Below are 26,937 nucleotides of genomic sequence, written 5' to 3' on the forward strand. Positions count from 1 at the left end.
TTTTTCTGACCTTGGACACCTCTCTACAAGAACATACAGTACCTACAGAGAAAAGAATATTAAGATGGATATAAGATACGATGTGTGAACAATACTCCTTTTATCTTTCTGCTTTATTTAATGAAACGTAATATGCATCAGAATATTCATTCACAGTTTGCACTGAGTGGGATCTGCAGTGTGTGTAGCAGCTGCCTGGTGTCGAGATGTGCGTGGTGATCGTGTTTGTCATGGAGGTTTTCTGCCCTCTGCTGTCCTAATCCAGTCCAGCAAACCACATCCACTGAGCTTTGCAGTGGAATTCCAGTAAAGTATTCAAGTAAAGTATTCCAGCAAGATTCCTGTGTAACTCAGTGTGTGAGGTGTAATCAGAGAGTTTCAGAGGTGGTTTGGTGTGAAATGGTTCCGGTGTCTTTAGGGCGGTGGTGATGGGAACCAGGGGTTGCCATGACTACAACACATATGTAGACAAACTGCATGTTGAAGGATTTTAGACTACATCAAAACCTTCTTAAAACTACCGTAAAACAATGTTTCCTCACTTTTCTTTAAGATAAAAAAATGTTTGAAGTAGTATAAAGCTTTAAAATGTGGTATTTACTACCTATACAGTCCATACAGTCCATATTGTCCATGTAGTCTATACAGTCCATGCAGTCCATATTGTCCATGTAGTCTATACAGACCATGCAGTCTATATTGTCCATGTAGTCTATACAGTCCATACAGTCCATATTGTCCATGTAGTCTATACAGTCCATACAGTCTATATTGTCCATATAGTCTATACAGTCCATACCGCCCATATTGTCCATATAGTCTATACAGTTCATACAGTCTATATTGTACACAGTCCAATTATCCATATTGTCCATATAGTCTATACAGTCCATATTGTCCATACAGTCCAGATAGTCTGTACAGTTTATACAGTCCATGTTATCCATACCGTCCATATTGTCCATACAGTGCAGATAATCCATACAGTCTATACTGTTCATATTGTCTGTACAGTCCAGATGCTCCATATACTCTATACAGTCTGTATTATCTATACAGTCCAAATAGTCCATACAGTCTATAAAGTCCATATTTGTCCATACAGTCTATAAAGTCCATATTTGTCCATACAGTCCATACAGTCCACATAGTCAATACAGTCTATACAGTCCATATTGTCCATACAGTCTATACAGTTCATATTGTCCATACAGTCCAGATACTCCATATACTCTATACAGTCTGTATTATCTATACAGTCTATAAAGTCCATATTGTCCATACAGTCCATACAGTCCACATAGTCAATACAGTCTATACAGTCCATATTGTCCATACAGCGCAGATAGTCCATACAGTCTATAAAGTCCATATTGTCCATACAGTCCAGATAGTCCATACAGTCCCTATAGTCTATACAGTCCATATAGTCCATACAGTCCATATTGTCCATATAGTCCGTATGGTCATATAGTCAATACAGTCTGAGTCCAAGCTGCAAAAATAGCCTGTTTTGAATTCACTATTTTTGTGATGTCACAAAAACACCACCTATTCAACCTGTAGCAATTTAGCTCCACCCACTCATGCTGAAATTAAGTTTTAAATTAAAATTTAAAGAAATTAAATATCAAATTACAAGGGACTGAAAAATTAGAAATAAAAATGATCAACTAAAACAAAAATCAGCAAGACAAAAATATGTATTAAAAATCTATAACATAATATAAAAATAAAAAGCAGCATTAAATATTTATAAAATATATAGTAATAATAACACATTAAAATAAAATAAAACAAGCAAATTAAATAATACGCAATACGAAAAACATCTAATTATTTCAGTAAAAGAACATCAAACAAAACAGGTGTGAAAAAAACGACAAACAAAGTCTTATAAAATAAATATTAAAACAATAATAATGAGAAAAGGGAAAGTTCAACTCAACTAAAACAGTTACAGTTTGTGTGAAGGTGATTAGAGACTAAACGTGACACCAGCGAGCAAAGAGAGGAATAACACAGGGCAGCCAATCAGAACAGAGCTCATTTACATGTAATCGCTTTAAAGGCACAGTAACAAAAGCTAATGTTTAATTAAATAAGAAAAACGGATAGGCGCCGGTTTCTCAAGCGTGGGTTAAACCGAGTTTTGGACTAAACTGCAGTGAGGAGGGTGAATCACCACTGGAAATTCTGTCTCAGTTTACCCAGAGAGCGGGCAGTTTTGGGCCGATTCTGGCTTTCCTATGTGAGTGTTGGCTGACTACAGGGCAGTTGTTAGGCATGCGGCCCAGACCAGGGCCAGATCTTGGACAGCTTCATACCATTTGTCTTCATTTCTACATTGGTGGGACAGTTCTGGTGTGAATAGTGTGGATCAACTGTGTAGTTGGGCCAGACTGGGACCAGATTTGGGCCATATGCTTTAGTTCTGCTCACTTTACAGTGTGTGGGCCGATCTGGGCTGAGGACCCAGCTGTGTTCTGGACCAGAGCAAACCAAGGATGTGGCCCACAAGCGAGCCAGACAAATTCTGCTAACTGGGTAGGCTTCCTCAGGGTCTGGGAAAGCAGCCAAAAACAATCAATATCCGCACATTCGCTCTATTTCTCGATCAGCATATTTATATTTAGTCTTGGGCGATGCTCACTGGGCAATTAAACAGAATGAAAAGGCTGAGTCAGCAATTTCAGAACAAATATCCTTACAGGAGGCACCGGTATTAGCCCCGCGCTGCTAGAACTATAGGTCTTTGGGTCCATTGTTCTAGGGAAAACCTTTAATTGGTGTATATAACCTTTAAGTTATAAATCATATATAATATATAAATAATAGAGAAACTTTAAACATTACTTTCAAAAGGTTCTGCACACTCAGTCATCCCCATACTGAAAAGAACCATCCACTGAAAGGTTCCTTAGTGAAAAGTGACTCTTCTTTGGCCTTGATTCTAAGAGGTTGTGACGGAAATCCATAGGAGGGAAATTCATCCACACTAGGAATGTTAATCAACTCCATAACTGTGAATGCAGCCTTTCACCAGGTTTGTTTGGGTTTATGGTGGTGAGAAGTTGGTGGATGTTGATGGTGAAGAGCTTAACTAAGAGTCCAAATACGCTTCAAAAGTCTCTACACACTTCCAGCATCTCCCCCCACAGGTCAGAAAGGTCAGACAGACCGCCAGCGGAGTCTCAATAGACTCTCTGTTCAGAGCGGAAAGTTCTCTTTACTCAGATTTATGAAGCTTTGCAAAATTAGTCTTTGCAAAGGATCATTTCTCCACGTTTTATTATAACAAATGCTGGGACTTGGTGAAAAAGGAAAAAATTCTAATTAGAAAGTCTGATTCTCGTTCCCAAATCACAGTAAGGCTTTTTCCCAACGTTCTACAACACTGTGTACTGTTGTCATACTAAGTATTTTAAAGTTAATTATTGAATTTAGACCTTTTATATTTTACATAATACGTTAATTAGCCGTTTTATCTCATTGGTTCAGCGCGTTTACAGCCCAGTCTCTTTTTTTACTTGTGCCACAAAACATTTAGTTGGTGTGGTTCACTTCCTCAGCACTGATAGATGCAACAGCCGAAATGAATGCAGCATTTGAGTTTACAGACGTTTATCAGCAGTATGTTATTGTTTTGACCGAGGATGAGGAATTTTTTCCCAGAACTTTATAGAATATAGAATTTATAGAACTTTACTTCTAATGTAAGTCAGTGGAACCATGCTGGACCATTTCTCTCAGTCTGATCATCATGAAATTTACACACAACATAAAGAGGAACAGGCATTTTCAAATTATGTCGAAAGCTGAAAAACAACAAAAACACAGATACGAGGTTTCGGACTGCAGCAATGTTTACACACACACACATACACACACACACACACACACACACACACACACACACACACACACACACATACATACACACACACACACATACACACATATATATATATATCGGTGGTCTTACATTGAACATTTAAACATGAAAGCATAGACCGTGTTTACTCAGATGATTTCATGTTGTGCAGCCACAGAAAACCACAGAAAACCACAGAAAACCACGGAAAACCACGGAAAACCACGGAAAGCGTCAGCAAGAAGTCAGACTCTGTCAGTCTGAATGTGTAAGTGAGCAGACATGAGCACTTCCCCACTTTCTGAAACTCCCTCCGCAGAACCGGTCTCCCTGCAACCCCCCCCAGTCTGTCGCTCACTCTCTCCCCCACCTTCTGAGACTCTCTCTCTCTCTCTCTCTCTCTCTCTCTCTCTCTCGGTCTCTCATTCACAGTGAAGATGGCAGCTCTCCTGCTGCTGTGTGTGTGGATCTCTGTGCCGTTCTGTCTTTGTGAGAAGGCTAAGGAGAGGAGCGCTCGGCAGAGAGACGCAGAGTTCACAGAGAAGGTGAGACACTTCATCTCTGCTCTTTAGTCGGAGTGAAAACTCTCAGCCAGACTCATTCAGAGGCGCATTGGACCAAACTCACATCACACACCGCCTGACTGACCCTTACTGACTCTCTCAGACTTTTACTGACTCTCTCTGACTTTTACTGGCTTTCACTGACTCTCACTGACTCTTACTGACTCTCTCTGACTTTTACTGGCTCTCACTGACTCTCACTGACCCTTACTGACTCTCTCTGACTTTTACTGACTCTCTCTGACTTTTACTGGCTTTCACTGACTCTCACTGACTCTTACTGACTCTCTCTGACTTTTACTGACTCTCACTGACCCTTACTGACTCTCTCTGACTTTTACTGGCTCTCACTGACTCTCACTGACCCTTACTGACTCTCTCTGACTTTTACTGGCTCTCACTGACTCTCACTGACCCTTACTGGCTCTCTCTGACTTTTACTGGCTTTCACTGACTCTCACTGACCCTTACTGACTCTCTCTGACTTTTACTGACTCTCACTGACTCTCACTGACCCTTACTGACTCTCTCTGACTTTTACTGACTCTCACTGACTCTTACTGTACTTTACTGGCTCTCACTGACTCTCACTGTCTTTAACTGACTCACTGACTCAACAAACTCTGACTGACTCTCACTAGCTCTTACAACTAGTATTGATATATTACTGACTTTCTTTCTTTCTTTCTTTCTTTCTTTCTTTCTTTCTTTCTTTATTCTTTCTTTCTTTCTTTCTTTCTTTCTTTCTTTCTTTCTTTCTGTCTGTCTATTTACCTATCTATACAATTCACATTCCTTTCTTCTTTCTTTCCTTGTTTCAGTTTTTTCTTCCTTTCTTTTTCACTGTTTGAAATAGTGTAAAATGTTTCTACTTTCTTTTCATCTTTTGTGTGAATCCTGCTGTTTGATCTCTGTTTGATCTCTGACTCTGAACTCGTTCTGATCACACAGTCGGATGTATTTTAGTAGAACACTGTGAGTGGATGATCTGCTTGACTTCTTGTGGTTAAAGTGTCCAAAATCCAGTCACGCTGCAAAATTCCACATCAGAGTTTTCATTCCTTCCTCCTGTGGAGGAAAGGAGAGCACTCAGAGAAAGGGACTATTGTCCTTCATCTCCTCCAACCATTCCAGACCAGCAAAACCACACTGTCCTTAATGTCCTGCAGTGCCCAGGAGCACCCCTGCTGGTCAGAGGGAAATATTACATGTGCTGAGAGCTACAGCAGCTGCTGGTTATTGTCTATGGACACACTGTTCTCTACAGGTCAGTGAGGTGGTTGTGCTTTGTTGCCTGATTTTATAAGTACTGTAACGTTTATTTCACTCACTGGCCACTTTATTAGAAACACCCACCTTATACTTCCACTCACTGGCCACTTTATTAGAAACACCCACCTTATACTTCCACTCACTGGCCACTTTATTAGAAACACCCACCTTATACTTCCACTCACTGGCCACTTTATTAGAAACACATACCTTCTGCTTTCACTCACTGGCCACTTTATTAGAAACACCCACCTTGTGCTTCCACTCACTGGCCACTTTATTAGAAACACCTCCCTTGTGCTTTCACTCACTGGCCACTTTATTAGAAACACCCACCTTATACTTCCACTCACTGGCCACTTTATTAGAAACACCTACCTTCTGCTTTCACTCACTGGCCACTTTATTAGAAACACCCACCTTGTGCTTCCACTCACTGGCCACTTTATTAGAAACACCCACCTTGTGCTTCCACTCACTGGCCACTTTATTAGAAACACCTACCTTATACTTCCACTCACTGGCCACTTTATTAGAAACACCCCCCTTGTTCTTCCACTAACTGGCCACTTTATTAGAAACATCTACCATGTTCTTCTGCCCACTGGTCACTTTATTAGAAACATCTACACCTATAGCTCCACTGTGTTGGTGTACAGATACAGACTGTTGTCCATCTCTTACTGCACAGTTTATCAGCCCCCTCTACCCCATCCATCACTGGTCAAGGGAGGGGTTTCTGTTAAAGTGGCCAGAAGTGTTTAAGGTGCTAAAGGTATTTTATTGACACTGGAGCCTCTAACACTGCGGTTTCTTCTAGGGTCACATCATGCATTCTAAAAATAAAACTATCCACTGCTGTTACTTATTTTTGATTTATTTGTCCTCCAGTGACTTTGTTCATGTACTTTTCCAATTTAAGTCTTGACTTGACCAGTGAAGAATTTGCTCCCTCAACTTTCATAAAACTGTGCAAACAAACCGCAGTGCATAAAGGCTCATGGGATTCTTTCTATGTGCACAATGTGTTTTTTTCACAGTGCTGACCATCACACATTTGGTTTTGATTACACAAACCCCTGTGGATCAGCTGGTGGGTTCACCTCAGTGGGCCACGGGAATGTTTTCTAAAGCAGATAACAGAGCAGAAAGAGAAATAGTGAAAGATAGATGAACAATGTGAGAGAAGATGTGTTAAACCAACTGCTGAGTTTAGGCGCCACTGGATTTGACATTGTAATCGTTTTAAATTCATACAAAGATCTGAGATTTATGGCTATTTATTCATTCAACCTAATGTGAATACCTACGATATCTACATTTAGAGTCGGATATTCATTCAGTCTAATGAGAAACTGTAGAACGGACTCGGTTTATATCACAATACCTACATTTAGAGTCGGATATTCATTCAGTCTAATGAGAAACTGTACAACGGACTCGGTTTATATCACAATACCTACATTTAGAGTCGGTTATTCATTCAGTCTAATGAGAAACTGTAGAACGGACTCGGTTTATATCACAATACCTACATTTAGAGTCGGTTATTCATTCAGTCTAATGAGAAACTGTAGAACGGACTCGGTTTATATCACAATACCTACATTTAGAGTCGGTTATTCATTCAGCCTAATGAGAAACTGTAGAACGGACTCGGTTTATATCACAATACCTACATTTAGAGTCGGTTATTCATTCAGCCTAATGAGAAACTGTAGAACGGACTCGGTTTATATCACAATACCTACATTTAGAGTCGGTTATTCATTCAGTCTAATGAGAAACTGTAGAACGGACTCGGTTTATATCACAATACCTACATTTAGAGTCGGTTATTCATTCAGCCTAATGAGAAACTGTAGAACGGACTCGGTTTATATCACAATACCTACATTTAGAGTCGGTTATTCATTCAGCCTAATGAGAAACTGTAGAACGGACTCGGTTTATATCACAATACCTACATTTAGAGTCGGTTATTCATTCAGCCTAATGAGAAACTGTAGAACGGACTCGGTTTATATCACAATACCTACATTTAGAGTCGGTTATTCATTCAGTCTAATGAGAAACTGTAGAACGGACTCGGTTTATATCACAATACCTACATTTAGAGTCGGTTATTCATTCAGCCTAATGAGAAACTGTAGAACGGACTCGGTTTATATCACAATACCTACATTTAGAGTCGGTTATTCATTCAGTCTAATGAGAAACTGTAGAACGGACTCGGTTTATATCACAATACCTACATTTAGAGTCGGTTATTCATTCAGCCTAATGAGAAACTGTAGAACGGACTCGGTTTATATCACAATACCTACATTTAGAGTCGGTTATTCATTCAGTCTAATGAGAAACTGTAGAACAGACTCGGTTTATATCACAATACCTACATTTAGAGTCGGTTATTCATTCAGCCTAATGAGAAACTGTAGAACGGACTCGGTTTATATCACAATACCTACATTTAGAGCCGGTTATTCATTCAGTCTAATGAGAAACTGTAGAACAGACTCGGTTTATATCACAATACCTACATTTAGAGCCGGTTATTCATTCAGTCTAATGAGAAACTGTAGAACGGACTTGGTTTATATCACAATACCTACATTTAGAGTCGGTTATTCATTCAGTCTAATGAGAAACTGTAGAACAGACTCGGTTTATATCACAATACCTACATTTAGAGTCGGTTATTCATTCAGCCTAATGAGAAACTGTAGAACAGACTCGGTTTATATCACAATACCTACATTTAGAGCCGGTTATTCATTCAGCCTAATGAGAAACTGTAGAACGGACTTGGTTTATATCACAATACCTACATTTAGAGTCGGTTATTCATTCAGTCTAATGAGAAACTGTAGAACGGACTTGGTTTATATCACAATACCTACATTTAGAGTCGGTTATTCATTCAGTCTAATGAGAAACTGTAGAACAGACTCGGTTTATATCACAATACCTACATTTAGAGTCGGTTATTCATTCAGTCTAATGAGAAACTGTAGAACAGACTCGGTTTATATCACAATACCTACATTTAGAGCCGGTTATTCATTCAGTCTAATGAGAAACTGTAGAACAGACTCGGTTTATATCACAATACCTACATTTAGAGCCGGTTATTCATTCAGCCTAATGAGAAACTGTAGAACAGCCTCGGTTTATATCACAATACCTACATTTAGAGTCGGTTATTCATTCAGTCTAATGAGAAACTGTAGAACGGACTCGGTTTATATCACAATACCTACATTTAGAGCCGGTTATTCATTCAGTCTAATGAGAAACTGTAGAACGGACTCGGTTTATATCACAATACCTACATTTAGAGCCGGTTATTCATTCAGCCTAATGAGAAACTGTAGAACAGTCTCGGTTTATATCACAATACCTACATTTAGAGCCGGTTATTCATTCAGTCTAATGAGAAACTGTAGAACGGACTCGGTTTATATCACAATACCTACATTTAGAGTCGGTTATTCATTCAGTCTAATGAGAAACTGTAGAACGGACTCGGTTTATATCACAATACCTACATTTAGAGCCGGTTATTCATTCAGTCTAATGAGAAACTGTAGAACAGACTCGGTTTATATCACAATACCTACATTTAGAGTCGGTTATTCATTCAGCCTAATGAGAAACTGTAGAACGGACTCGGTTTATATCACAATACCTACATTTAGAGTCGGTTATTCATTCAGTCTAATGAGAAACTGTAGAACGGACTCGGTTTATATCACAATACCTACATTTAGAGTCGGTTATTCATTCAGTCTAATGAGAAACTGTAGAACGGACTCGGTTTATATCACAATACCTACATTTAGAGTCAGTTATTCATTCAGTCTAATGAGAAACTGTAGAACGGACTCGGTTTATATCACAATACCTACATTTAGAGCCGGTTATTCATTCAGTCTAATGAGAAACTGTAGAACGGACTCGGTTTATATCACAATACCTACATTTAGAGTCGGTTATTCATTCAGTCTAATGAGAAACTGTAGAACGGACTCGGTTTATATCACAATACCTACATTTAGAGTCGCTTATTCATTCAGTCTAATGAGAAACTGTAGAACGGACTCGGTTTATATCACAATACCTACATTTAGAGCCGGTTATTCATTCAGTCTAATGAGAAACTGTAGAACAGACTCGGTTTATATAACAATACCTACATTTAGAGTCGGTTATTCATTCAGTCTAATGAGAAACTGTAGAACGGACTCGGTTTATATCACAATACCTACATTTAGAGCCGGTTATTCATTCAGTCTAATGAGAAACTGTAGAACGGACTCGGTTTATATCACAATACCTACATTTAGAGCCGGTTATTCATTCAGTCTAATGAGAAACTGTAGAACGGACTCGGTTTATATCACAATACCTACATTTAGAGTCGGTTATTCATTCAGTCTAATGAGAAAGTGTAGAACAGACTCGGTTTATATCACAATACCTACATTTAGAGCCGGTTATTCATTCAGCCTAATGAGAAACTGTAGAACAGACTCGGTTTATATCACAATACCTACATTTAGAGTCGGTTATTCATTCAGTCTAATGAGAAACTGTAGAACGGACTCGGTTTATATCACAATACCTACATTTAGAGTCGCTTATTCATTCAGTCTAATGAGAAACTGTAGAACGGACTCGGTTTATATCACAATACCTACATTTAGAGCCGGTTATTCATTCAGTCTAATGAGAAACTGTAGAACAGACTCGGTTTATATCACAATACCTACATTTAGAGTCGGTTATTCATTCAGCCTAATGAGAAACTGTAGAACGGACTCGGTTTATATCACAATACCTACATTTAGAGTCGGTTATTCATTCAGCCTAATGAGAAACTGTAGAACGGACTCGGTTTATATCACAATACCTACATTTAGAGTCGGTTATTCATTCAGTCTAATGAGAAAGTGTAGAACGGACTCGGTTTATATCACAATACCTACATTTAGAGTCGGTTATTCATTCAGTCTAATGAGAAACTGTAGAACAGACTCGGTTTATATAACAATACCTACATTTAGAGTCGGTTATTCATTCAGTCTAATGAGAAACTGTAGAACGGACTCGGTTTATATCACAATACCTACATTTAGAGCCGGTTATTCATTCAGTCTAATGAGAAACTGTAGAACGGACTCGGTTTATATCACAATACCTACATTTAGAGTCGGTTATTCATTCAGTCTAATGAGAAACTGTAGAACAGACTCGGTTTATATCACAATACCTACATTTAGAGTCGGTTATTCATTCAGTCTAATGAGAAAGTGTAGAACGGACTCGGTTTATATCACAATACCTACATTTAGAGCCGGTTATTCATTCAGTCTAATGAGAAAGTGTAGAACGGACTCGGTTTATATCACAATACCTACATTTAGAGTCGGTTATTCATTCAGCCTAATGAGAAACTGTAGAACGGACTCGGTTTATATCACAATACCTACATTTAGAGTCGCTTATTCATTCAGTCTAATGAGAAACTGTAGAACGGACTCGGTTTATATCACAATACCTACATTTAGAGCCGGTTATTCATTCAGTCTAATGAGAAAGTGTAGAACGGACTCGGTTTATATCACAATACCTACATTTAGAGTCGGTTATTCATTCAGCCTAATGAGAAACTGTAGAACGGACTCGGTTTATATCACAATACCTACATTTAGAGTCGGTTATTCATTCAGCCTAATGAGAAACTGTAGAACGGACTCGGTTTATATCACAATACCTACATTTAGAGTCGGTTATTCATTCAGTCTAATGAGAAACTGTAGAACAGACTCGGTTTATATAACAATACCTACATTTAGAGTCCAAAAGTGTGTACAAGACAAGAACCCTTTAGAAACCCTTTGTTTAAGACCTTAATGAACATTGCTGAGGGAGGCAGTGTCTTTAAGGGCATGAGGAGGAACCCATGAGAGGAACCTGCAGTGTTCATGGTTCTATACAGCACCATTTTCTTTACTAAAGAACTGAGAGAAAATATTCCCAACATATGTTACTTTCCCTTGTATGTTATTGTCTTTTGCAGTCTTAACTGTGTTTATTGTAGAGTTTTAACAAAGGCCTTTTGCTGCAGGGCAGTGATAACGGTCACTCTGCACCTTGACATCTCACTCCTTTGTTTATATTGAACTGACCATTCTTCTCACGGCCTTAAGGTGATAACAATCACCCCCTTATCTCTGCCCCCTTTCTTTTATCTTCCTCCCCCCACAGTTCTCAATGTACATGTGGACCTCCCAAAATATTTCGTAAGACTGGTGACAGACTGCTGATCGACCACGCTGTGTCTATACACGCGTCCCTGTATATGTATATAAACTCCAATCAGCGCTGAAGCTCCAGTTTCCTGACTTTTACAGCCACATTTCTGACAGAACACTTGAAGAACCATCATTTTTAAGCGTGCACCGACGAACATATTTGTGAGTGGTGCCTGAAAAGATCAATCCCTCATTCTCGTAACTATATTACGTACGTATTAGTTTCAAAGTAGATGCTGAAACATTCCTAGTAGATACTGATCAATTTGTAGTAGATACTGGGTAATTCATAGTAGATGCTAAATAATTTGTAGTAGATACTGAGTAATTCATAGTAGATACTGAGTAATTTGTAGTAAATGCTGAATAATTCATAGTAGATATTGAATAATTCATAATAGATACTGAAAAATTCTCAGTAGATACTGAATAATTCTCAGTATATACTGAAAAATTTGTAGTAGATACTGAATAATTCATAATAGATACTGAATAATTCCTAGTAGATACTGATCAATTTGTAGTAGTAGATACTGAATAATTCATAGTACTGATCAATTTGTAGTAGATACTGAATAATTCATAGTAGATAGTAAATAATTTGTAGTAAACACTGAGTAATTCATAGTAGATACTAAATCATTTGGAGTAGATACTGAGTAATTCATAATAGATACTGAATAATTCATAATAGATACTGAATAATTCTCAGCAGATACTGAGTAATTCATAATAGATACTGAATAATTCATAATAGATACTGAATAATTCTCAGTAGATACTGAGTAATTTGTAGTAGATACTGAATAATCCACTGTAGTTTCTGAATAATTAATGAGAACACTCATAATAAACATAAGGCTGCGGTTTAAGGGGTTAATCTAGGTTTGGTTATTGCATCAGCCTTTGCTTCCCACCCATTGCAGTAACCCTAACACTGCATCTACACGCAGCTGAATGACTTCAGCAGACACGCAGTGATCCGGCTGCGGTATTGAACTGCTAATGTGAACAAGCTCTGTGAGGGTAATTTCAGATCCACAGCCGACCGGCGGGTCTGCCAGCGCATTACACACACTTTTCCATCTCTACTGTACTGAGACCTATTGTCAGACACTTGGCCTGAACCAGTGTACTTGCTTTCTGTCTCCAGTCACTCAGCAAATGCCTAGACAAGTGTTCTTAGTGTGTATTTATGTTGTATATGTTGTTTATATTTTTGAACTGCTGTTCCAATTCTACTGCGTTTACCAGCTTCTGTTAATCATGTTACAGATGAAGGTGAACGCAGCATTAGGAGTCTTGCCCAAGGACTCTTATTGGTGTAGTGTGGTGTGCTATTTCTCAGTAGATTATACCAACTGCAGCATATGACTATAAGCATGTTTTCATACAAGTATACCCTGCCTAGATCCCTATTCCCTAAATATTGTTGCACTATAATGGGTGGGACTATTTAGTGGTAAAAACCCAAGAATCAGTGAATCAATTCTGACATTTTTTCATCATCGGCCTGCGTCTCTGTTCATCAGTTACATTAGCTGCAAGACTGAATTTGACTACTTGTTCATAGCCATACACAGCAGCGTGTTCAGAAAAATGCCAGAGACAAGGAAGAAATAAAAATCTTGACTGTGGAGCACAAGCAATTCTTGACCCATGATTACAGTAAGCACTGCATGGTACGCAGCATTGGGGTCTTTGTTTTTAGCTGTACTGGGCTGCTGAGTTGAGAGAGTCTGATAAGATGCATTTTCATTAATGTTCTTCTGCCAGTTGCTTAATAGCAACAGACTGGCAAGGCACTTTGGTATATATTCAACCAATGTAAAGATCTAATTACAAATTATAAGTGCACTGTGGGATTTTATAGTGCCCTCATAGTTAAAAGTACCCTAACATTAATATTGGCTCTAATAAGTGACATAAGCAACTGCTTAGGGCCCCCGCAGCCATCAGGGGACCCCTGACAACTTCTGTAGAAGTAGCTAATCTGGTGTATGTCTAATGATTAATCCTGGTTTAGATACTCAGACTGTGATTAATCCTGGTTCAGATACTCAGACTGTGATTAATACAGGTTTAGATAGTTAGACTGTGATTAATCCAGGCTTAGGTACTCAGACTGTGATTAATACAGGTTTAGATACTCAGGCTGTGATTAATCCAGGTTTAGATACTAAGTCTGTGATTAATCCAGGTTTAGATACTCAGACTGTGATTAATCCAGGTTTAGATACTCAGACTGTGATTAATCCTGGTTTAGATACTCAGACTGTGATTAATCCTGGTTCAGATACTCAGACTGTGATTAATCCTGGTTCAGATACTCAGACTGTGATTAATACAGGTTTAGATAGTTAGACTGTGATTAATCCAGGCTTAGGTACTCAGACTGTGATTAATACAGGTTTAGATACTCAGGCTGTGATTAATCCAGGTTTAGATACTAAGTCTGTGATTAATCCAGGTTTAGATAGTCAGACTGTGATTAATCCAGGTTTAGATACTCAGACTGTGATTAATCCCTGTTTAGATAGTCAGACTGTGATTAATCCAGGTTTAGATACTAAATCTGTGATTAATCCCTGTTTAGATAGTCAGACTGTGATTAATCCAGGTTTAGATACTCAGACTGTGATTAATCCAGGTTTAGATACTAAGTCTGTGATTAATCCCTGTTTAGATACTCAGACTGTGATTATTGCAGGTTTAGATACTCAGACTGTGATTAGTCCTGGTTTAGATACTCAGACTGTGATTAGTCCTGGTTTAGATACTCAGACTGTGATTATTGCAGGTTTAGATACTCAGACTGTGATTAGTCCTGGTTTAGATACTCAGACTGTGATTAGTCCTGGTTTAGATACTCAGACTCTGATTATTGCAGGTTTAGATACTCAGACTGTGATTATTGCAGGTTTAGATACTCAGACTGTGATTAGTCCTGGTTTAGATACTCAGTCTGTGATTAATCCTGGTTTAGATACTCAGACTGTGATTAGTCCTGGTTTAGATACTCAGTCTGTGATTAATCCAGGTTTAGATACTCAGTCTGTGATTAATCCAGGTTTAGATACTCAGACTGTGATTAGTCCTGGTTTAGATACTCAGACTGTGATTAGTCCTGGTTTAGATACTCAGACTGTGATTAATCCAGGTTTAGATACTCAGACTGTGATTAGTCCTGGTTTAGATACTCAGACTGTGATTAGTCCTGGTTTAGATACTCAGACTCTGATTATTGCAGGTTTAGATACTCAGACTGATTATTGCAGGTTTAGATACTCAGACTGTGATTAGTCCTGGTTTAGAAACACAGAAATGGGGATCAATTTCTTCACAAATTTTCAGAACTGTCACTTTATGGTAACAAATGTTTTCGACTTTCTTGATATGATAAATATTTATTATAAACATTCACACCATAAAACAGCTGGTACGATTCTCTCCATAGAGAAAAACCCAAATATCCTCATGATCCTGCTGAATGTCTGGAGGTCTGCGCTGTGGTGGGCTGCTCTATCGGCTGTGGTGGGGGATTTTACTCCATATGATAAAAACAGCGTTTTTGTGATGGTGTTTTTCAGCATTTCTATCCAAACATGTAGATGACCGCGAGCAAAGTGATGAAATACATCCTCCCACACGAGCTGACTCACTCTTATTCATGCTAACACGCAAAAATCTCTCTGTTGCAGCCATTCAGTCAAAACACTAGAACCGTACAGGAAGCATCATCTGATGCAACGCTGCAGACATCCCTGTTCACTTAGGAATAATATTTTTCTTCTGTTTCCTTTTATCTTCTGTTTTCCCTTTTTCCATCTTTATTTTCTTTCTTTTTCTCTTCTTCTTTTTTCTCCCCTTATCTCCAGTACAACTCATGTGTGCAGGGTCCTCCTGGAATGCAGGGCAGGGACGGTAATCCGGGCATTAATGGCATTCCGGGCACCCCAGGGATTCCAGGCCGGGATGGTATGAAGGGGGAGAAGGGTGAGTGTGTGACTGAGAGGTTTGAGGAGCCGTGGAGATCGAACTTCAAACAGTGTGCCTGGAGCTCCCTCAACTACGGCATCGACCTCGGCAAAGTCGCGGTAAGATTCCTCCTCAAATACTGTGGGTGGAAAAGCAGCTCTGTGTGTTTTCCCCCCTTAAACTTCCATTCACTGGCCACTTTATTAGAAACACCTACCTTGTGCTTCCACTCACTGGCCACTTTATTAGAAACACCTACTTTTTTTGTCCTCTTACCGGCCACTTTATTAGAAACACATACTTTGTTCCTTCACTCATTGGTCACTTTATAAGAAACACCTACCTTATACTTCAACTCACTGGCCACTTTATTAGAAACACCTACCTTATACTTCCACTCACTGTCCACTTTATTAGAAACATCTACCTTATACTTCAACTCACTGGCCACTTTATTAGAAACACCCACCTTATACTTCCACTCACTGGCCACTTTATTAGAAACACCTACCTTATACTTCCACTCACTGGCCACTTTATTAGAAACACCCACCTTATACTTCCACTCACTGGCCACTTTATTAGAAACATCTACCTTATACTTCCACTCACTGTCCACTTTATTAGAAACACCTACCTTATACTTCCACTCACTGGCCACTTTATTAGAAACACCTACCTTATACTTCCACTCACTGGCCACTTTATTAGAAACACCTCCCTTATACTTCAACTCACTGGCCACTTTATTAGAAACACCTACCTTATACTTCCACTCACTGGCCACTTTATTAGAAACATCTACCTTATACTTCAACTCACTGGCCACTTTATTAGAAACACCTACCTTATACTTCCACTCACTGTCCACTTTATTAGAAACACCTACCTTATACTTCCACTCACTGGCCACTTTATTAGAAACACCTACCTTATACTTCCACTCACTGGCCACTTTATTAGAAACACCTACCTTATACTTCAACTCACTGGCCACTTTATTAGAAACACCTACCTTATACTTCAACTCACTGGCCACTTTATTAGAAACACCTACCTTATACTTCCACTCACTGGCCACTTTATTAGAAACACCTACCTTATACTTCAACTCACTGGCCACTTTATTAGAAACACCTACCTTATACTTCCACTCACTGGCCACTTTATTAGAAACACCTACCTTATACTTCCACTCACTGGCCACTTTATTAGAAACACCTACCTTATACTTCCACTCACTGGCCACTTTATTAGAAACACCTACCTTATACTTCAACTCACTGGCCACTTTATTAGAAACACCTACCTTATACTTCCACTCACTGGCCACTTTATTAGAAACACCTACCTTATACTTCCACTCACTGGCCACTTTATTAGAAACACCTCCCTTATACTTCCACTCACTGGCCACTTTATTAGAAACACCTACCTTATACTTCAACTCACTGGCCACTTTATTAGAAACACCTACCTTATACTTCCACTCACTGGCCACTTTATTAGAAACACCTACCTTATACTTCCACTCACTGGCCACTTTATTAGAAACACCTCCCTTATACTTCAACTCACTGGCCACTTTATTAGAAACACCTACCTTATACTTCCACTCACTGGCCACTTTATTAGAAACACCTACCTTATACTTCAACTCACTGGCCACTTTATTAGAAACACCTACCTTATACTTCCACTCACTGGCCACTTTATTAGAAACACCTACCTTATACTTCAACTCACTGGCCACTTTATTAGAAACACCTACCTTATACTTCCACTCACTGGCCACTTTATTAGAAACACCTACCTTATACTTCCACTCACTGGCCACTTTATTAGAAACACCTACCTTATACTTCCACTCACTGGCCACTTTATTAGAAACACCTACCTTATACTTCAACTCACTGGCCACTTTATTAGAAACACCTACCTTATACTTCCACTCACTGGCCACTTTATTAGAAACACCTACCTTATACTTCCACTCACTGGCCACTTTATTAGAAACACCTACCTTATACTTCAACTCACTGGCCACTTTATTAGAAACACCTACCTTATACTTCCACTCACTGGCCACTTTATTAGAAACACCTACCTTATACTTCCACTCACTGGCCACTTTATTAGAAACACCTACCTTATACTTCAACTCACTGGCCACTTTATTAGAAACACCTACCTTATACTTCCACTCACTGGCCACCTTATTAGAAACACCTACCTTATACTTCAACTCACTGGCCACTTTATTAGAAACACCTACCTTATACTTCCACTCACTGGCCACTTTATTAGAAACACCTACCTTATACTTCCACTCACTGGCCACTTTATTAGAAACACCTACCTTATACTTCCACTCACTGGCCACTTTATTAGAAACACCTACCTTATACTTCAACTCACTGGCCACTTTATTAGAAACACCTACCTTATACTTCCACTCACTGGCCACTTTATTAGAAACACCTACCTTATACTTCCACTCACTGGCCACTTTATTAGAAACACCTCCCTTATACTTCCACTCACTGGCCACTTTATTAGAAACACCTACCTTATACTTCAACTCACTGGCCACTTTATTAGAAACACCTACCTTATACTTCCACTCACTGGCCACTTTATTAGAAACACCTACCTTATACTTCTACTCACTGGCCACTTTATTAGAAACACCTCCCTTATACTTCCACTCACTGGCCACTTTATTAGAAACACCTACCTTATACTTCCACTCACGGGCCACTTTATTAGAAACACCTACCTTATACTTCCACTCACTGGCCACTTTATTAGAAACACCTACCTTATACTTCAACTCACTGGCCACTTTATTAGAAACACCTACCTTATACTTCCACTCACTGGCCACTTTATTAGAAACACCTACCTTATACTTCCACTCACTGGCCACTTTATTAGAAATGCCTACTTCATAGCTTCACTATGTAGGTGTACATTTGCAGATTGTATTCCATCTGTTTCTGGACAGTTTATCAGACCCCTTTACCCTAATTATTAGTGTCAGTTACAGTAGAGGATTCCAATAAATTGCCCAACTACAAAGTGGAGGTTTCCAATAAAGTGGCCAGAGAAGGAACAGGTCTCTAACAAACTGGCCAGCTAAAAGGGAAAGGTTTCTAATAAAATTAGAGCTACAAGGAACATGTTTCTGATAACGTGACCTGGGAGTGAGCAGAGTGAGTTTGTGTTGTTTGCTGTGTTGTAGGAGTGCACCTTCACTAAGCTGCGGTCAGACAGTGCTCTGCGAGTGCTCTTCAGTGGCTCTCTCAGGCTGAAGTGTAAGGCGGCGTGCTGCCAGCGCTGGTACTTCACCTTTAACGGGGCGGAGTGCACGGGGCCTTTACCCATAGAGTCTATAATCTACCTGGACCAGGGTAGCCCTGAGCTCAACTCCTCCATCAATATACACAGGACATCTACAGGTAACCCTTATATATACCCTAAAATTAATAATATACTTCATTTACATTGATTGTTGATGATCATTTTGACCTTGCTGGTGTAGAGACTGAAGCTCAGCTGTTGATACACAGTTGTGTTCTCCATCCTAAAGTCCTTCATCAGCGGCCACTTTCTGACCACAGAGCCGCTCTTGTCTCGACTTTTTTTGGGTGGCGGCTCAGGCTCTACCAAGCAGTGACACTGACCGAGTGTAAAAACTGGTCAAATGACATGTTTTGTTGAAGTTCACATCCTCTACATTGAACATGCTTCTGCACATTCTAATACACAATTACTGTGAATTTAACAAAATAAAACATAAAATGTGGCCACTGCAAAAAGTTATGGCTCATTTTACATTTTGTGTTTTATTTTCTTAAGTAAAACTCAGCAAATAAGTAGAAATTGTGCGCTAACTTCTGCAGACAAACGTCATATTCAAGTGTGTTTTCTGTAGAAGATTAAAACAAATCAATAAAGAAAAGAATCTGACCAATCATATGCAAAAGCTCAAGCTTCTTACCAAAACAGTGGAGCTACAAAGTAGATGGAGTTCATGGTAAATAATAATATAATAAAATGGTGAGGTATCAGCTTCCATTACTGCTAAACTAAAGAAGCTAAAAGTAGGACTAAAACTAAAGAAGCACAGTGGTACACAAACCCCGTCCTCGAGTTAAAGTCGAGACCCCTAAAGTAAAATATTCCTCCAGTAAATGTAGAAGTTCCTCCCTTTAGACCTCCACTTGAGTAAAAGTACTAAAGTATTTCCCTTCAAATGTACTTAAGTATAAAGTAAAAGTACTAAAAGAGTAATTCTGGCTCTGATGTCCTGTTATCATTTTTATAACCAGACTGGCTTCATGAACTCATTTCAGGTGAAAGTCCTCCAGCGTCTCTCTTGGTAAACCAGTCTTTTAATAGAACGTCATTAATTAGTGATGCTGACGTCTATTAAAATGATCAGAAGCACAAAACACTGAAGGTAAACAGTTTCCATCAGGGAGAACCGAGTGGCTCTGAAATCACTTTTTACACACAAGCACAGTTTCAGTTTCAGATTTATTTACAACTTAGTTCCAAGTTTAAGTTGAATAAAAACTGGCTTTAAACTCAGGATCACAGATGAGCTCCTTTACTATGTTGATCTGTAGGCGTCTGTTCATAAACATAAACCAGCCCAAACTCATTTACTATAAAATGAAATGGTGTTTGTAGAAATTCAGAAAAAAGCCGCGTCAGTCTCGACTGCATATGTGGACATATTTCTATATTGAGCTCTATTTACACAAAGTTAGGTTAGTTCATCATTTATGTTGAACAGACTCTCCCAAAGTTTTACGCTGCTGCGCTGACGTTGAACCGCGTGCTGCACTGGGTCGGTATGACCAACAGGTCAAAACCAGCTCTAAACAAAGTGACCGCTGGGCCCTGATTGGTGCTCTGGCTTTGCGCTTCTTTCGTTTTGACATGTGACGTTTTTATACACACAGAAACCAAAAGGAACGACAGATTTCTCAAAATGTAGGAGGAAAAAGTCGGATATTAGACTCTGAAATGTAGTGGAGTGAAAGGAAAAAGTCGCCCAGAACGGAGAAACTTCAGTACAGATACACCAAAAATACTAAAGTACAGAAACTAATTACATTTACTCAGATACTCAGATACTCAGATACTCAGTTACTCAGTTACTCAGTTACTCAGTTACTGTCCACCACTGAAGCAGCAGACATTCAAAGTTTTGAAATGAAACAGAGATGAAATCATACAGGCTGTTTAAAATCCTCAGTTAAAGCTCCAGTCTATAGACTGCAGCATTACACATATGCGTCTCGTAGCTTTAAGCTTTCAGCTGTAGAAAACGTCCCTTTGGCTTTATGTGTGAGTTATGAAGTCTGCAATTATGAAGCTCAGAGATGGATGTAGCTGCTAGATCTATTTGTGGCAGTGTGGTTACGCTGCATGTGGCCTGCAGTTCAACATATGCATAAAGACTGTCAAACTCTCAGACTGCGCAAGGAAATGATTAGAAAATAAACTGCATTAGAGAGAATAAGCACCTCATGCCTTTCAGCTGAAGGGGGATATGATTTTTGATGTTATTGTATCATGTCAAATAACAGGCTTAACTGAATATTACAGGGGTACCAGTCCATAATAAAAAATCAGTGTAAAAAAATATGAAAATATCAATATTTTCTTTCTAAAAAGCACACAGCTCTTGTTGTAGGTATTTTTTACGTGTTTGTCCATCTTCATGGTGTTTTTTGGGTGCGTCCAGGCTGTAATTACAGAGACACCAGGCGTGTTTTTCTCTCTTTTTCTGGTCCTCCTCTGCATCTCATCTCCACACTCCCTCAGCAATTAGCGGCCCACAGAGTTCATCACCGCTGTGCAAATAAAAGACTGCAGAGCACAAGACAAACGCAGCCACATGCACAGAGGCTGAGACGAAAGTTCTGGAGGAGTAACGCTTCCAACATGCAGATAAAGGCATGAGACTTGGTGAGATAGGATACAGTCGGAGGACAAGAATCAAACTCAAGTCAGAAAATTCTCACAGGCTCACCGGCAGATTTGACTTGATATATAAACTCAGCGCATTTCCTTAAAGCAAAAAACTCTGCTGGTTAAGATGTAAACAGAGCGGTTTGGTGTGAAACGCTCAGTTCTAGATAAACTTACCGAGTCAGAGCTGCTCACAGTGGTGGTGATGGGAACCAGACGTCTCCCTCTAAAAGCTCCTCACAGAAAGTTCCTACATGAACTGGTTCTGAATTCACTGCCTGATGACTGAGACGCTGTTTTATGAGAGTTTAGAGAACTTCAACTCCATTCATGGTGGAGGGAGACATGCAGGGCGCTGTGCGGCAAAATAGTCCCCAAAGAAAACTCATTATTCCAGATTTTCCACTGTTTTCCATCATCAGCATTCCATATAAGCTCAGAAGACTCGTGTAGGTTCTCTGGTGGTTCTGGATGGTAAATAAAGTGTCTATATCTGTGTTGTAGTCATGGCGACGCCTGGTTCCCATCACCACCACTGTAAAGACGTCTGAACCAGTTCACACCAAACCACCTGTTTACATCTCAGACACTAAGAATTTCGGATTTTTAAAGCATTATATCAGTGTGTTTTCCTTAAATATCATCATATCAGGACTGTTTTGGTGACTTGTATGTAAGACTGTGGCTTCTGGACAGTAAGTAAAATGTCTATATTTGTGTTGTAGTCATGGCGACCCCTGGTTCCTGACACCACCACTGTAAAGTTTCTCTACAGTGAGCCACTCCAATCTAACTGAGCATTCAAATAAATTATGTTTGTAGTATATTTGGTAATGTCGGTTTTAGTTTGCTGCACTGAACCACAGACAATGTTGAAACACAAGCAGCTCATATGCATCTCACGCTATGTAAAGTGTCCATAGAAAAGCACAGACTTATAACAGCTAGACATGAGCGTAAGGTCACCTTGCCTAATGCCAAGCATGGATTAGAGCCCTATTTAAGGGCCAGAGACTCCCAGCAGGCCCAAAGCTTTATTACACACTTCCATAATCTAAGAATAGCTCAGCCGTTTGCACTCAAGCCTTAGTGTGTAATAAACCTGGGATTTTTAAGGTGTTTACCTTTTTAACTCCGTGGGACCACCGGTGGTCCCAAACTGCACTTGGCCATGTTTCTCATAACGTTCATACTCCATAAGCTCCATTCAGAAGCTGGGCGTCGTGTGAGGCTGTAGCTCTTCTCTCCAGTCTAATAGACGGTGACGTCATTTTAAACCCTTATAATAAAAGAAGCTGAACTTTGTTTTTCTACTGAAAGTTGACCCGTTTTTCCCCAAATCTGGGCTCTAAACTATAAACAGACGGCGTCTCTTCAGTGATCTGCTCTGTAAACATTACTTTTAGAAAACAACACAAAGAGCGGCGCAGATTTTTGGACTTTAGCAGTAAATTGTGAGCGTGTGGTGATGTGGAGATCATAAAACACACGTTCTGCTCATTTGAGAGGGGATTTTACAAAAAATAAATAAATTAAATAACTGAATGATTTAGTCATGTGAATTCAGACGGACAAACCAAAATATACCCTCAATGTGCCCTCGTCCACTTTGATTTGCCACTCAGCAGAAGGTGAGGAAGGGACAGTGAGGAGTGGAGTAGTCAAACAGAACTCGGCTAGGTTTTCCTCAGAGAGCCAACTGGCTGTCCATGTATCTGAACATAATGTACGTCACACGTGTGAGCGGTTGCTTTGACTGGCTATAACCTTTGGCGCAGCGTCTTTCTGTTTGCCGTTGATAGACAAATAGACAGCTAGCAGAGTGGAGTGATGGTTGTTATCGGTCACGTATAACAGACAGAGTAGTTTGCTAAAGCTAAAGCCCAGCAAATCGAACGTTATAGTAGATAAATAGTTAGCATTTTAAGGGAATTTAGTGATATGGGTCTGGCGGGGAGTGAGGAGGCGGACGCATATGCTGAGATAAGTGACGTTTATTAGGGGCAAATCCAGGGTCATAGTCTAGACAGTCCAGGTTCAAACATCCAACACGGAGAGCAGGAGGGACAGACATGACCGACAAACCAGAATCAAACAAGCACGATCAAACATCCAAACGTTACAAACAACACTTCAAACAGTACACCCAGAACAATAAATGACAAAGACCAACACAGACCAAGGCAAACACAGGGATTATATACATGAGGGCTAACGAGGGATCACAAGACACAGGTGGAAACACAGGTGGGAACAGTCAGGGGCGGCGTAACCAAACAAGGGGGCAGGACAGAAAAAACAAAACAAATGCACATCAAAGACCAGGATGTAAACACGGGCACATGGACAGGACAAATGTAAACGCAAGCACATGAGGAGACTGGGAGGTGCCAATCGTGACAATTGGCTTAAAAACAGCCCGTTTTTTGGGGGGGTTTGAAAAGGGAAGTCCCTCGCCCCTCCAAGGGCTCATCGAAAACTTCACAAAGTAATGAAACCTGACAAAAGCTTTTCATGCATGTTTGGCCGGCTTTGTGATTGTTTACGTAGTAGATTTGATTTCAGTACTGTACATGTATTTCCCTGTACACTGAACTGATTGGTGCTGTTGCTGGTGTGTGTGTGTGTCCTGCAGTGGAGGGGTTGTGTGAGGGCATCACCGCCGGCCTGGTGGACGTGGGCATATGGGTGGGCACCTGTGCGGACTACCCTCGTGGCGACGCCTCCACAGGGTGGAACTCGGTGTCCAGAGTGATCATCGAGGAGCTTCCCAAATGAGCCGACTGTCTTCGTCGCCATGGCAACACCGAGGCAAACAGAAGCCAACCTGTGGAGTATTTCGCAACGCAGGATGTCTCAGTAAAGCGGGACGACTTTAGGCCGCAGTGAGGATTTTTCCAGTAGGAATGTCCCTGGAATACTCCTATACTCACTTTTGTCTTTAAAGGGCCCATATCCTACATTTATCTATGTTGTATGTTTGTGTAACAAAAAAAAAAAGTCATGTTTACAGCGTCGTCTTTCAACCCCTCTGTATCCTGGGTTGTTTTTTTACTTGCTGCGCCTTTAACACTTGTACATGTAAATGAGCCCTGTTATGATTGGCTGTGCCTCATTCAGAAGGCAGTCTTATAACAAACACTACTTATAACTTCGGTGTGATGGGTGGAGCCATGTACTGTTTTTTATGACATCACAGACTGTGCCATGTATGGACTGTATGGACTGTGGAGTGATTGGTATGTTTTAAAATAAAATTATATCGAGTTACATTTTCCATGATATGGGCCTTTTAAAGGGATACTCCAGCATTATTTCAACCTAATCTCTATAAGCCATATCTGTACTGTAGCCTCAGTCGCTACGCACAACTATTTTGATGCTGAATCCTGAAAGTCAATGTTTATGAAAACATCAGTCCAGATTTGTGAACTGAGCTTTAAAACCGTTGTTTTAGACATGGGATTTCCAGAAGGAAGGATTTATGGCGATTTGTCACCAGAGTAGTGATGCTTGATTGCCGTAGATTCCAGAACACCTTGAAGGAAAGCTAAGATAACCACAACCAACCAGAGCTGGTTTATGGTGAGCCTGGCTGCATGCTGTTTCTCCCGTTATATCAATACATGGCACCAGAGGGCGCCCACGAGCGAGTCCTCGGTGAATTGGGCTAAACGTTAAATCTTAAAATGTGCTGCGCTGGGTCGGTATGACCAACAGGTCAAAACCAGCTCTAAACAAAGTGACCGCTGGGCCCTGATTGATGCTCTGGCTTTGCGCTTCTTTCGTTTTGACATGTTACGTTTTTATACACACAGAAACCAAAAGGAACGACAGATTTCTCAAAATGTAGGAGGAAAAAGTCGGATATTAGACTCTGAAATGTAGTGGAGTGAAAGGAAAAAGACGCCCAGAACGGAGAAACTTCAGCACAGATACACCAAAAATACTAAAGTACAGAAACCAATTACATTTACTCAGTTACTCAGTTACTGTTCACCACTGTCAGCAACTAGTCAACATCAAGCTTAAAGCGTCATCACCGAGCAGTAAAGCCAACTAGTCTGTACAACCCCTACATCTGACAAACCCACAAGGCATCACTGAGTGGCAGTTCGCTTCACTACATCTTCTCTGCCCCATGTTCCATGTATAAAACTTCATAAGAGCAGCATTGGCATGACATCCTGCCAGCTAACACCTGGCCTGCTAGAATTGATTGCTTTAAGCTTCAAACGTCTTTTCAGAGTCATGCATTTCCAATGTTTATACCCATTGACTTCTATTACATGTTCCAGTTCAATTCAGCATAAAGAGCACCAGTTCACAATAAGACTACCACTTATAACAGGCTTATGAACAGGTTTATTAATCAAACACCTTAATAAGCAGATATAACACAAGCATTTCAAAAGTGATCTGTTCTGTCTGATGAACATGAATACATGATGAAGCTGACAGATGTAAATCTGACCTATGGAGAAAACAATGTCAGATCTGTATTATATTTACGGCATTTGGCTGACGCTCTTATCCAGAGCGACTTACAATTTGATCATTTTACACAGGGAGGCCAAGGTGGTGTTAGGAGTCTTGCCCAAGGACTCTTATTGGTACAGTGTAGGCTGTTTGCCCAGGTGGGGGAGTGAACCCCAGTCAACAGTGTAGAAGGCAGAGGTGTTACCCACTACACTGACCAACCACCATGTATTTGTCAAGATCTGCAAGAAACACTGATCCTCGTCTCTACGCTCACTGTCCACTTTATCAGCTCCACTGACCGTATAGTTCCACTCTGTAGTTCTACAGTTACAGACTGTAGTCCATCTGTTTCTCTGATACTCTGTTACCCTGTTCTTCAGTGGTCAGGACCCCCATGGACCCCCACAGAGCAGGTACTACTTCGGTGGTGAGTCATTCTCACCACTGCAGTGACACTGAC

General features: G+C 40.0%; 1 protein-coding gene across 1 annotated transcript; it reads left to right on the top strand.

The window, feature by feature from the left end:
- The first annotated feature begins 4,295 nt into the window (after positions 1-4,295).
- On the top strand, positions 4,296-25,805 carry cthrc1a (collagen triple helix repeat containing 1a). Its single transcript, XM_017716953.2, has 4 exons — positions 4,296-4,419; positions 15,908-16,126; positions 19,252-19,468; positions 24,631-25,805. The coding sequence occupies exons 1-4, from the start codon at positions 4,312-4,314 to the stop codon at positions 24,771-24,773; spliced, it is 687 nt and encodes a 228-aa protein (XP_017572442.2). The 5' UTR covers positions 4,296-4,311; the 3' UTR covers positions 24,774-25,805.
- The last annotated feature ends 1,132 nt before the right edge of the window (positions 25,806-26,937 follow it).

Source organism: Pygocentrus nattereri, chromosome 27 (assembly GCF_015220715.1).
Source record: "Pygocentrus nattereri isolate fPygNat1 chromosome 27, fPygNat1.pri, whole genome shotgun sequence".
In the NCBI taxonomy this organism is placed as follows: Eukaryota; Metazoa; Chordata; class Actinopteri; order Characiformes; family Serrasalmidae; genus Pygocentrus; species Pygocentrus nattereri.